The sequence below is a fragment of the Embiotoca jacksoni genome, unplaced genomic scaffold (assembly GCF_022577435.1).
Source record: "Embiotoca jacksoni isolate LCO1_2020_lvr unplaced genomic scaffold, fEmbJac1.0.p SCAF_3, whole genome shotgun sequence".
NCBI classification, from domain to species: domain Eukaryota; kingdom Metazoa; phylum Chordata; class Actinopteri; family Embiotocidae; genus Embiotoca; species Embiotoca jacksoni.
Genome location: NW_027185381.1, coordinates 2,424,222 through 2,437,095, shown reverse-complemented (window position 1 = coordinate 2,437,095; position 12,874 = coordinate 2,424,222). Strand labels below are relative to the sequence as shown.

General features: G+C 41.1%; 1 protein-coding gene across 1 annotated transcript; it reads left to right on the top strand.

Annotated features, from left to right (window-relative positions):
* Positions 1-178: 178 nt before the first annotated feature.
* dus2 (dihydrouridine synthase 2) lies at positions 179-11,923 on the top strand. Its single transcript, XM_069163224.1, has 16 exons — positions 179-260; positions 904-1,044; positions 1,135-1,180; positions 1,271-1,362; positions 1,449-1,492; positions 2,233-2,293; positions 2,377-2,424; positions 3,059-3,124; positions 3,557-3,627; positions 4,020-4,106; positions 4,616-4,784; positions 6,426-6,547; positions 6,674-6,814; positions 8,347-8,434; positions 9,552-9,625; positions 10,735-11,923. The coding sequence occupies exons 2-16, from the start codon at positions 925-927 to the stop codon at positions 11,006-11,008; spliced, it is 1,503 nt and encodes a 500-aa protein (XP_069019325.1). The 5' UTR covers positions 179-260; positions 904-924; the 3' UTR covers positions 11,009-11,923.
* The last annotated feature ends 951 nt before the right edge of the window (positions 11,924-12,874 follow it).

Here is a 12,874-nt window from a genome sequence, read left to right as displayed (position 1 = left end):
TGAAATAGCCTCCTCATTGGAGCTCAAACCACTGCCAGTGTTTTCTATATTCAAGAGGGAAATTAATTCTGCTGCCAGCTGAAAATAAAATTAAAAACAGGAACTCGATCAGGATATCCTCAATGTTTTATGTCGGGCTGAACTACGTATGTGGGCGCACGATGACGTAGAGTCTAAACAGGAAGTTGAAACACAGCAGCACGCTTTGTGTTTCCCCACAGGAGCACACGCTGCTGCGGCTGCACACAACGTGGATGCCGGTGAGTTTTAATGAACTTTGAAAGTGACACACTTTACCGATGACCATTTGTGAAGCACGAGCGTCTCCTCCGTGTCAGAGCCGGTTTCCGGTGATGTTTTATGGAAACAGAGTTGAAGCAGCAGCTCGAATGTTAGCATAGCAGGAATCGATCCGTTCCGCCAAACTCCATTCAGAAAAGTCCTAATTTAAAAGCAGCTTGGTTGTTGGCCAGCAGACACACCCGACACAGCCTAAATCCAGTCTTTTTACAAATTGGCATCGTCCCCTAGTCATTTCGTCCTCATTTTATTTTAAATAAAATGTTAATTTATGTTGGGCTCATGCCCCTGGAGTCTGAAACGCACTGAGCTTTAGGCGTAGTTAGATGTTACGTAGCATCACTAAAAGTTGAGATGTTTTTTTTTTAAATACATATAAAAGTTATGGTGTGCTTTTGGTTGCAGACTTCAAAATGAATAACATTAATAAAGGGTTTAAACGTGTGTACTTGGACTGAAACCGAAGCCCCTTTAAATCAGCGCATTTTTTAGTTGACTTTCGTGTGATGATCTTTAGCAAGAAAATGCGGCTTTTCACGTCTCAACAAACCAAAACCAGCCGATGATCTAAACGCAGTGCTCTCAAACCTCCTCTGTCGTCAGCAGGAGGACTGACCCGCCACGATGGCAGCAGGCCGGCTGAGCTTCACGAAGATCACCGCCCTGGCTCCGATGGTCCGGGTGGGGACTCTGCCCATGAGGCTGCTGGCTCTGGACTACGGAGCTGATGTGGTTTACTGTGAGGTGAGGACAGAAGCTTCATCAGCGCCGGATAACACTGAACTCTGTTTGTTAGTTTAAAAGTGATGTAAACTCTGTGATGTGTGTTTCCAGGAGCTGATTGACATCAAAATGGCCAAGTGTCAGAGGGTGGTGAACGGTAACAGTCTGTCCTCTGCATTACTCCTCATACACCCGAATGACAGCTGACGACACAGTCAACATTTCTGCGTCTGTGTGTTTTGGTCAGAGGTGCTGCAGACGGTGGATTTCGTCGCTCCTGACGACCGGGTGATGTTCAGGACCTGCGAGAGAGAGAAGGACAGAGTCGTCTTCCAGATGGTGAGACGAGAAGCGTTTTGAAGCGCTGCAGGTTTCTTCCTCCGGTCGTTGTCAGTTTGCTGTAGAGTCTGTATTTTGTGTTTCAGGGAACTGCTGACCCAGACAGAGCGCTGACGGTCGCCCGACTTGTGTGAGTTCACGCCTGATCTCTGAGCCTCCAGCTAATCTTCGGGGAAATCCCGGCTGTCTGTTTCTCTCTGTTCACTGCACTGAAATCAATCAGACTCCCAAAGAAAAGCTGGAGCAGAGTTTCGGGACCTCTGGAAGTCCATCTCAAAACAAATGGATTAAGTTAACAATCATAAAAATGAAACTGTGTCTCCTGGGATGAAACTAGAGCTCCAACAACACTGAATATCAATAGTAGGAAGTAGAAATACCCCGTCATGGGATAGTCGACTGAGATGTGATTATCAAACACCTGTGACAAAGAAAGAAGCAGGATATTTACAGTTTGATGATAAACTTTATTGCCCAAAATGCCAACATTTGGAATTCATCAATAATTATAAATGACTTTAAATAATAATAAAAAAAACATTTACACTTTTTCACTTCTAGTCTGAGCTGCTTTTATTCTCAATATTAATCCAATATTTAAATAGATTCAATTTATTTTCCTTCATTATGTGCACACATAAGTGAGGATGTTGGCGACTCGTTTGTAGTTGGACGGAGAAATGACTGAAGTTTTCATCCATCAGCAGCACTAAATGTCTCTGAATCGGACACAAAACAATCAGCCACTTTGTCCGCTGCTGCTCTTCTACGAACTGAAAATATAACTAACTAATATACTAAAATAAATTGTTAAGAACTGAAGACAAAACTCTGAAATTCTTATGTGGCTGATGTCTGTGTGCCGTCCAGGGAGAAGGATGTGGCTGCTATCGATGTGAATATGGGTTGCCCAAAGGAATACTCCACCAAGGTGAGTCACCTGTCAACCTGCTGCTGCTTTGACCTCTGACCCTCTGACCATCTGGCTGACCTCTGACCTCCGCTGTCTTGCAGGGCGGGATGGGAGCTGCTCTTCTGTCAGATCCGGACAAGATCGAAGCTGTGAGTACGGCCACAGGTTCTGTTTTTTTTTATTAGATATAGTGTAACGACCCGGCTCGGTAAGGAAGAGAAGAGACGCCTGAAACCAGATGGATGTAGTTTGTTAAAGTTTATTTACTTTCTCGGAAATCAAAGACATGAATAAAATCAAAAGAGGGCGTTTAATTCATTTCCAAACCTTCTCTCATAGAAACCAGGTGTGTGCATGTGATACGAGCGCCGTATCTGAGAGCGTATTTCTGCCTCGTGTGCACTAACACGGTCCCACGTGCACGAGACTCGGACGTGTATCTAGCAGCTTAACTGCAAATCCTCCACGCTGCTCCTTTAAAAGATGGTGAGGCAAAAAAAAGGTTGTGTTAAGGCTGTATATTGTATCCACAAAGTAACTGCTGCTTGTGTGTTTAACAGCGGCACCTTGACAATGTCGGTTGTGTGAAGGTAAACTCAGTCCACAGGTAGTCACACAAACACCTCGTTACCTTTTATTGTAGGGCCGGTCACACATCAGAGACCTCACAGTGTATCTGCACTGAAAAAGATCTGCACATGGGGCGGGGCTTAACAATCATACAGCCTGAGCACAAAAAGACTTTTAAACCTGCAGTTTAAACATGACTTTTCTCTCCTGTAGATCCTGAAGAAACTGGTGACGGGAGTTTCTCTACCAGTGACGTGTAAAATCCGCATCCTGCCTTCGGTAAGAAGCAAAAGGTTCACTTCTTCACGAAAATCAAACACTGTGCACTTCAAGATCCAAATCATACAGTTATTGTAAGATGATGTTGCCTCAATATTTTTCAATGCTCTTCATGAATTTTTTTTTCAGTTATATTTCTTATCATCATTTGATAACATGGAAGATGATTTTAGTCAGAATTTAATTGAAAAACAAAAATTTAAAATAAGAGGAAATACTAATAATCAGGGCATAATGTTGAAAAGAAGAAGAAAATCAGATGTTAAAAATGACAAATGCATGTTTTAAAATTGTGAAAAATAAGTGAAACTTAAATGAAAAAGCTTAAAAGGCAAAAATAAAAATGTGTTTATGAAAAGAAAAGAAGAATTGTAAAGTGAATAATTTCTGAAGCTGGTTTTCCTCCTTCCTGACTTTGTTTCCTGGTTCCAGCTGGAGGAGACGGTCCGTCTGGTGCAGAGGATCGAGAGGACCGGCGTCGCTGCTGTCGCCGTTCACGGCAGGTAAAACAGCTTCTCTGAGTTCAGACACATCAGCAGCGTCAGCGTCGTCTCACTTTCATACATTTTGAGAGTGAATTTCTGTTTCTTATCTTCATGCACACAAGATAATTTAGACATTTTGAATGAATGAAAATGAATTCTCCAGCTGAGAGGCCACTTCATTCAGTTACCAGTTATTCCACAGATTGTTTCTTGTTTTGTCTGTAAAGTGTCAGAAAATTTGTAAAAGACGTTCATAATATTTGTATTATTCCACCAACTGTCCAAAACCAAAACAAATGAGTTCAATATGACAAAAAAAGCAGCAACAAGAGAAACTTGAACGAGGAAATATTTGTAATTTTTGCATGAAAACATCCGTTGCAGCTGAATTTCTGTCCCGTTGTCTTCAGGTTTAAGGACGAGCGGCCCCGACATCCCGTCCACTGTGATTACATTCAGGCCGTTTCTCAGGCCGTTTCCATCCCCGTCATCGCAAAGTAAGTGTTCTGGTTTAATCAGACAGATCTGCACCGAGCTGCAGGACGATGTGTTGGTCTGCTGTCAGCGAAAAACACTGGCCTGTTCGTATTTCTTTAAATCGGTCACAACTGTCTTACAAACTGAATAATCGGTGGAAGTGATTTTGGTGAAACATTTGCCTGAGGGGAGGAGATCCCTGCTTTTCAAAAAATGATTGAAATAAACAGACTGAAAAGAACCAGGCAACATGTAGGGAAGTTAAACAATGTTCATTTCCATTTACTATCCACGTTGTACTGATACGAAGCTGGTTTGATATCAACATTAAAATGTATACTTTTAACTCAAATCTACTTTATTTTTTTCGACACAGAAAGATGTTTTTAAAGGGAGTTTGGTTTTTTCTTGTGAACTGTAAAATTTGAAATATGGAAGTGTTCCTAAATACCAAGATGAACCCTGAATGAAGTGTCCCTGAGGATGAACGCTGATCGGTGAACCTGTCACCGTCCCGTCTCTCCTGCAGCGGAGCTTCTCTGGATCTGGTGAAGACCAACGCCGACATCGACGAGTTCAGAAGGGCGACGGGCGCCTCGTCCGTCATGTTGGCCCGCGCTGCCATGTGGAACGCATCCGTGTTCAGCTGCCAGGGACCACTTCCTTTGGAGAAGGTCATGGAGGACTACCTCAAATACGTGAGTATCATCATCATCATCATCATCATTGTCATCACAGACCCGTGTTTTTAATATGTCATTAAAAGGAGTCAAACATCATTAAGAGGAGAAATAAAAAATAATCAGATGGTTAGAGGAAGGAAATTCTCACTTTCGACGTTTGGCATTTTATCTGGATTATTGAACAAGACTGATGACAGATTTAAACAGATTAGTGTCGTTTCAATTCACACTGACAGGAAATGACCTCATCATGTGACCACATCAACCTCTAAAATATCTGCAGCTTTAATTATTTTACCCAGAAATCAACGTGTTTTTGTGTCCTCTGTTTAACACACTCAGTAAACACTGATTCTTCTGTCCAGCAGCAGCAGAGAAGAAACACTTTTATGAACAGCTGCAGCTTCCTCACATACTTTTAATTTGAAAATCCTTTATGGCCCCGCCCCCTTCCTCTACGGAGCCAAGATGGCGACCGTTTAGGGTGAAAGTGTTTCTCACTTCTTCTTTGGAGCGTTCTGAGTGATTCATCCTGGAACTGGTAGTGTTCTGATGGTTCTGTACTGACAGAGAGAACACACTGATGGACTCAGAGTAGAGAGAGTTAGTACACAAGTACAACATCTGGAACACAAGTACAACATCTGGAACACAAGATCAACATCTGGAACACAAGTAGAACATCTGGAACACAAGTACAACATCTGGAACACTAGTACAACATCTGGAACACAAGAACAACATCTGGAACACAAGATCAAACTCTGGAACACAAGTACAACATCTGGAAAACAAGAACAACATCTGGAACACAAGATCAACATCTGGAACACAAGTACAATATCTGGAACACAAGATCAACATCTGGAACACAAGTACAACATCTGGAACACAAGTACAACATCTGGAACACAAGAACAACATCTGGAACACAAGATCAACATCTGGAACACAAGATCAACATCTGGAACACAAGTAGAACATCTGGAACACAAGTAGAACATCTGGAACACAAGATCAACATCTGGAACACAAGATCAAACTCTGGAACACAAGATCAACATCTGGAACACAAGTACAACATCTGGAACACAAGTACAACATCTGGAACACAAGATCAACATCTGGAACACAAGATCAACATCTGGAACACGAGTACAACATCTGGAACACAAGATCAAACTCTGGAACACAAGATCAACATCTGGAACACAAGTACAACATCTGGAACACAAGTAGAACATCTGGAACACAAGTAGAACATCTGGAACACAAGATCAACATCTGGAACACAAGTACAACATCTGGAACACGAGTACAACATCTGGAACACAAGATCAAACTCTGGAACACAAGATCAACATCTGGAACATGGCATGAGAATCAGGAGTGCTGCTGATCAGTTTTCTTTCAGTTGCTCAGTTTAGTTTTAAGAAGTTTTGTTTGGTCAACGTGTAGTTACAGGTTCTGAGCGGTCGTTGTGAATCTGTGGATGATGGCGATGATGATGATGATGATGATGATGATGCTGCATCCTGTCATCTTCTACAACTCTGCTTTGTTCTGGAGTCGCTGGATAAACGAGGTTGTAACGTCTGATCTGAGGATGTTCCAGTGGAGATGATCTCAACGAGTTTTCTGCGTCACATTTCACAGGCGGTCCGGTACGACAACCACGCCTTCAACACAAAGTACTGCTTGTGTCAGATGCTGCGCGACAAGGTGGAGTCTCCTCTGGGGAAGCTGGTGCAGGCTGCTCAGACCAACGCGGAGATCAGGTACCGGACCTTTTTTAGACAGGTGACCCAGTAGGTCGCTGGTGTCGGTACGGTGTGATGTGATGTCATGTGACGTGGTACGGTGTGATGTCATGTGACGTGCTGTGACTTGTTGCTGTGCTGCAGCGAGGCGTACGGGCTGCAGGAGTTTTACCAGGAGACCCAGGAGGAGCTGCAGGCCCGGAGGGACGCCCTGCAGAGCGGCAGCCAGCCGGACCGACCCGTCACGGACGGAGACGTCACCACCATGGCCGTCAAGTTCGAACGGTCAGTCTGTGGTTGTTGTTGTTGTTGTTGTTGTGTCGCAGCTATATGTTGGGGCGGGTACAGAGAGGTACAGAACATCAGCAAGTAAAAACATATAAACTGAGAATGTCATTAATTCATTAAATTTGCTGTCAGTTTTGTTAGTTTTGGTCACAGAATGAAACTCGACTTTTTGGCTGCAAATTGAAAACCTTTGCTTTCTGGTTAAAAATGTACAAGTTGAGTTGATAATGAATTTACAAATTTGCCATTAAAAGTGTTATTTTTTTGCGTGCATAATAAAGACACAAAAATACATTGATAGACACGATTCATGTTCAACAGTGACGTGTCCACTGAACCTTCAGCCTGCCAACTGAACTCAAAGATAGTTTGAGTGAAAAGATGCGTCACTCTGCAGCATCTCTCTCTGACCACCCGTGAATGAAGTTTGTGTGCTTCAACAGATCTCTGGAGAAACGATCAGCTGAGTGCATCAGTGTGATAACAGATTTGAAAGGATTTAGATTTGATAGAGGGGCTATCAAAAACACCATCATCTTTATTTATGGCTCCGAGACTCCGCTTATGAAGCTCATCAGATTTCATGCTAATATTTAGCATGTCAGACGGGGTGGGCAATATGGCCTTAAAACAACAACATCAGGGCAAGTACAATAGTTGGTCTGCAGTCACATGATCAGTAGAAGCAGTCAGCAGCCACCGTATTTCTGGGAGCAACTAACATCACATGATGGGAAACAGGATCTTCCATAATATCAGGACTAGAATACACATATTCATCAGCAGTCTTCAAATGTCTTTGAGTGCCTCATATTTCTTCAACTCAAACTGTTTGATCTCCAAACTGAAGAGCACCAGAGGGCCAACCAAATGCACACCGGTAACCCGGGGTTACCGCAGCGTGTCAGCAGGAGAGCTGCTGCTCTTCGTCGCTGTCAGATTCAAAGACTTTTAGGCCTGATTTTTTTTTTTTTTAAGTTTGAGGTTGACTTTTCTCCGTTAATAAATTAATTCAGAGATTCTGTTGCAACTTTTATTTCCCTAACGGCACCATAGCGAGTCGGTTCGTTCACCTGAGCCTCTGCTCTGTGTGGAGCGGGGGCGGAGCCTCCCACAGAGAGGAGAATTAACATGACCATCAATCAGACGTCACACTGAGCCATGTCTGTTTCTGTATCAGCTGCAAACCAATGTCGTCAAGTTACGCTTCCTATCAGGTTGGAGTCTCGCCAATATCACAATATAAGATTTTATTTATCATATTAAAAATTTTAGCTGTATTGTTGTAAACGATATGTTATGTGAGATTATTACCCCCTGGGGCTTCTGATCTAATGGTGGATGTATTTTAATTTGGAACAAGTTGTTGGACTGACAGAAATCAGATCAGTCAACATGAACTGTCTATGTGAGCTGGGAAGTAAATATGTTTGGATATAATTTATTTTTTAAATGTTGCTCTTCATTAAACAGGAAAACTGACACTGAACTTGCAGGTTTGAGGATGTGATTTGTGTGTGTGGTTGCAGGAGGGAATATCCACCTCAGATCACCCCGAAGATGTTCCTGCTGGAGTGGAGCCGCCGAGAGAAGCTGGAGCAGCCGCTCTACGAGATGGTGAGAGAAAGCACAGCGTGAAACTTCTGTTCATCCGTTAAAGTAACGCTGAAAAAGCAAAGTGTCTTGTTGTCAAACGCTCTTCTGATTCAGTCTTTAGGTTTGTTTTTTGACGTGTGTAATTATAGTATTATCTTTATAGTCTTTGATCTGAAACTGTCACGAAAACCGATGAATCAATCGTCGTCTTGAGTTCGATAGACGGTCCGTTACTGGAGAGTCAGACTGAAGCAGATAAAGTTTCATTTGGTTGATTTAATTGATGCAAGACAACGTTTCAGGACCTGAAGATGGCAGCTTGACAGATGCTTCCTATCCAATCTGACTGGCTGTGGAAGGATTTGTAAGGGAGAGAAAGATAAACTGCACAAACTACTTTCACAAAGAACTATATTAAAGGGCTAAATGGTTTCATAAATGAAGGTTTTGATCTTTTAATTGGGTGTAGATTGGAGGGCAAAACAGGAAGTACGTACTCAGGAAAATTCCCGTCAGTCTGTTTTCTCGTGGAGATTTCTTTGCAATTTCTTTGCAATTCGTCGAGATTTCTGAGCAACATGTGTTGACTGCAGGATTTATTAAGGATTTTATTTTTTTTAGCTGTTCTAATTAATTTACAAATCTTTTATATGAATTACTAATTGGAGTCTCATCTCCACCCTCAGCATCAAACAGACATCAAAATATCTCTGTGAGGAGTCTGATTGGACTGAAATAAAGTGTCTGATTAACTTTTTAGTATTGGAGGAGAAAAAAGGAGGGAAACTGATGGGAAATGAAACATGTAGGAGAATCTCAGTAAGATGATCTTTTGGATGGAGGTCTGTTTTTAAGACATCTGCTTCCTCCGTGTTTGGTGTCATCATCTCAGATTTGCGTAAATACATCAGGTCTGAAGTCAGTTTTATATATAAAGTCTTAAATCTCTCTTCACACAAAGAGGATTTACAAACCCAGGCTGCCGTCTGTCGTGAATCGCGACATTAAACACGACATCCTGCGGCCCACGAGGCCCGTTAGTGGATGAGATGGTGAATTGTTGTGCGTCAGAGCCGCTGGACTTTGTGTTGAGGCTTCGAACGGCGTCTCAAAGTGTTTGCGTGTCTGGTGTTTTCAGGTGCAGCGCGCTCAGGATCGAGCCTTTCAGTCCACGGTGACTGTAGCTGGGAGGAAGTTCAGATCTTCACTGTGGTCAGTACAAACATCAGCGCCGTGTTCGGGTCATAATGACCTCAGCGAGTCGAAGATTCACATGGATCCGGTCTGGGATATGAATAAAGCGATCATGTGTTTGGGTGACTTCCTGTATGCTTCCTCAGTCTGAACCTCTCTAATGTCAGCAGACTGGTGATAACGGGGCGCAAAATACATCATTCAAATACACTGAAATGTTGAGGATGCTGCGTCTGTGTTTCGTCAGCTCAGATTTGTGTAGATTCTCCGTGAGTTTTATTTATACAGTGAACATGTGAACTCATTTTCTGTAACCCCCGTTTCCAAAAACAGTTGGGACGCTCCTTAAAATGTAAATAAAAACTAAATGCAATGATTTGCAAATCACACAAACCCATTTTTAATTGAAAATAGACCAAAAACAACAGAAATGTTGTTGTTTTATGAAAAATATGTGCTTATTTTTAATTTGATGCCAGCAAACACGTCTCCAAAAAAAGGAGTGAGGAAAGGTCCATGTTTACCACCTCTTCTTTCTACAACTACTGACGTGACCAGTTGAGGGTTTTGGAGGTGAAGTGTTGTCCAATTCTTCAAAAAAAACAACTCACTTGTTCTGCTTTGACTCCTCAGAAGAGCTTTCAGATTACGATTTGTTTTGTTTTATATAGTTTCTATATCGGGAGATATTATATAGCACATGTGACCAGCACAAAAACCGTGCCTACCTTTAGGTGCTGATGATGATGGAGTGATAAAATCGTGGTGAAGGTTGTAGGTTCCCTCCGGCTCTGTTCACTGCTCACCAGCAGCATCCAACATTAACATGAACTCACCAGTCTAGAAAAACGCTGCAAGTTCGCCATCAATCTTCATTATTTACTCTGAAAGAGATGCAGCTGTATTTCTGGGTTCTTTTACCACCCACATGAACAACATTAGAGAAGAGAAACCAGACTGAGGACTTCTTCTGGTATCAAAACTCACTTTATTTTTTGTTCCTGAACTGTTGTAAATTTTCCAAACTTCAGCCTGCAGGTTATTTATTATTCAGTGACTGGCTGTGATTAAACATATTGAACTTTTAAGACGTGGGCTTGCATGTAAAATACTTTTATCGTTTTCAGGGAGAAGTCGAAGAAATTTGCAGAGCAAGCGGCCGCCATCGTCTGCCTGCGGGTTCTGGGAGTACCGGAGGGTCGCATCGGCGAAGAAGACTCCGGCCTTGTCTGCAAGAGGAAGAGGGAGGGGAAGGTGAACGGTACCACGGAGGGAGAGAGCAGCAGGAAACGACACGTCGCCGACATCCTGCAGGAAACAGAAACCTCGGTGGCTGCTGCGGTGATGAACAACGAGAATCACAAACCGTCCACACCCCTGAAACAACTGCAGAGTTTGTAAGAATCGTCTTAGTTTAAACAGGAGGAAGAAGAAAGTTCTCCGACGGATGGATGTTTGTGTGAACTGGATTCAAGTTTCCATTTGAGGCTGATGACCTTCATCGTTTAAAATAATCCTAAAATGAACACTAAATTCTGATTATTTGCTCCCACACACAAACGGCAGCTGCTCATGTTTGCCTTTATACCTCTGGACACTTTTGTTTTCTTTCGTCAGCCAATCAGCTGTAAGCGACCTCTCCTGTCTTTTTGTTTGTTTGTTTTCCAAAAAACAAACACATCTTTATTTTAATGAAATCATTTTGATTTTAAGGTGGTAACTGAAGAGGTTTAGGTGTGGGTTTGCAGCCAGAAGGGGGCAGCACTGAACCTTCATGTCAAAGGTTTTGGTTTCTGGTATTTCAGAGAAACATGAGTTTTAACCCTGCGTGCCTTACAGAGCAGCTTCTTTTCATTTTAAATCCATATTTTTGGATGAGCCTTGAACTCATCACATCATTAGTTTCCTGATTGTATTCTTAACTCCCTGATGAAGAAGACTGATTTGATGTGTTTAATGTCATCACATCTCACCAAAGTAAACATATGGTGTATGTTTATATGTGAACCTCTGTCCACCTCTGGCTCTTATTTGTAAAGGTTTTCAGGTGAAAAATCTTCCAAATCGTCTCCACATAATTACTTTTATTCTGATGTTAAAGGTTAATCACTTAATTTTCTGTTTTTAGCTGCTTCTTCTTTTTCTTTTCTTTTTTTTACAAATTTAATGAAAAGCCAAGAACGGTCAGTGACTTTATCCTACTGATGTTAGTGTACCTGCATCACCATCAAAAACTATCAGTCACATGAAAAATAAAAACTGCATTTATGTTCGTTCATTATGATGACAGAAGATTAAAATATCACCCGACTTGTCCTTTAATTGCAACGAACTCCTTTTTTTATTTACTGAGCCTCAAAGTCCTGGCTTGAACCCGAGATACAGACAACCAGCCGCTGACGTCATCATGGGGCGGTCTAATGGCGCCTTCAAGAGCACTGGGAGATGTGACCATCAGAATCCAGTTCGGATCAGAAAGAGGAACCAACAAAGCTGTACTGCTATTTTAATATACACCTCTTCATCTCTGAAAGATTAAAGATAAAATGTAACCAAAGGGTGTTACAGCTATTTTTTTTTAAATTGTTGAATGATTTGGTCTTCAAAAAAGATGCATAACAAAATACTATTATGATTATGATTATTATATGTATGGTGCCTTGACTACGCCACTTGAATTATTATAGACCAAGTGTTTCCATATTGTCTTTGAACATTAAACTAATAGTGGAATTGTAATATTTACTGCAAATATGAAATTAGTTTTTGTAGTTTGATAGTTTTCATGTATGTGTATATATATATATGTATATATATATACATATATATATATATATACTTCTCCTTTATTAGAGTTTAAAAATTCTGCTTAAAAGCTCTTTAATTAATTTCAGTTTTACAACATAAATAAATATAGCCCAGATGGAGAAGTATATATATATACATACACATATATATATATATACACACACATATTTATATATACACATATATATATATACTTCTCCTTTATTAGAGTTTAAAAATTCTGCTTAAAAGCTCTTTAATTAATTTCAGTTTTACAACATAAATAAATATAGCCCAGATGGAGAAGTATATATATACACACACATATTTATATATACACATATATATATACTTCTCCTTTATTAGAGTTTAAAAATTCTGCTTAAAAGCTCTTTAATTAATTTCAGTTTTACAACATAAATAAATATAGCCCAGATAAACAAGCAGCTACTTCTAATTAACATCCTACATCAGGTGTTT

Bases quoted from the DNA above. Each gene is read 5' to 3' on its own strand.
- dus2 (XM_069163224.1), top strand. From the start codon at position 925: ATGGCAGCAGGCCGGCTGAGCTTCACGAAGATCACCGCCCTGGCTCCG. The intron at 1,493-2,232 runs GTGAGTTCACGC...TGTGCCGTCCAG, and splicing joins CTGACGGTCGCCCGACTTGT to GGAGAAGGATGTGGCTGCTA. The intron at 4,785-6,425 runs GTGAGTATCATC...CACATTTCACAG, and splicing joins TGGAGGACTACCTCAAATAC to GCGGTCCGGTACGACAACCA.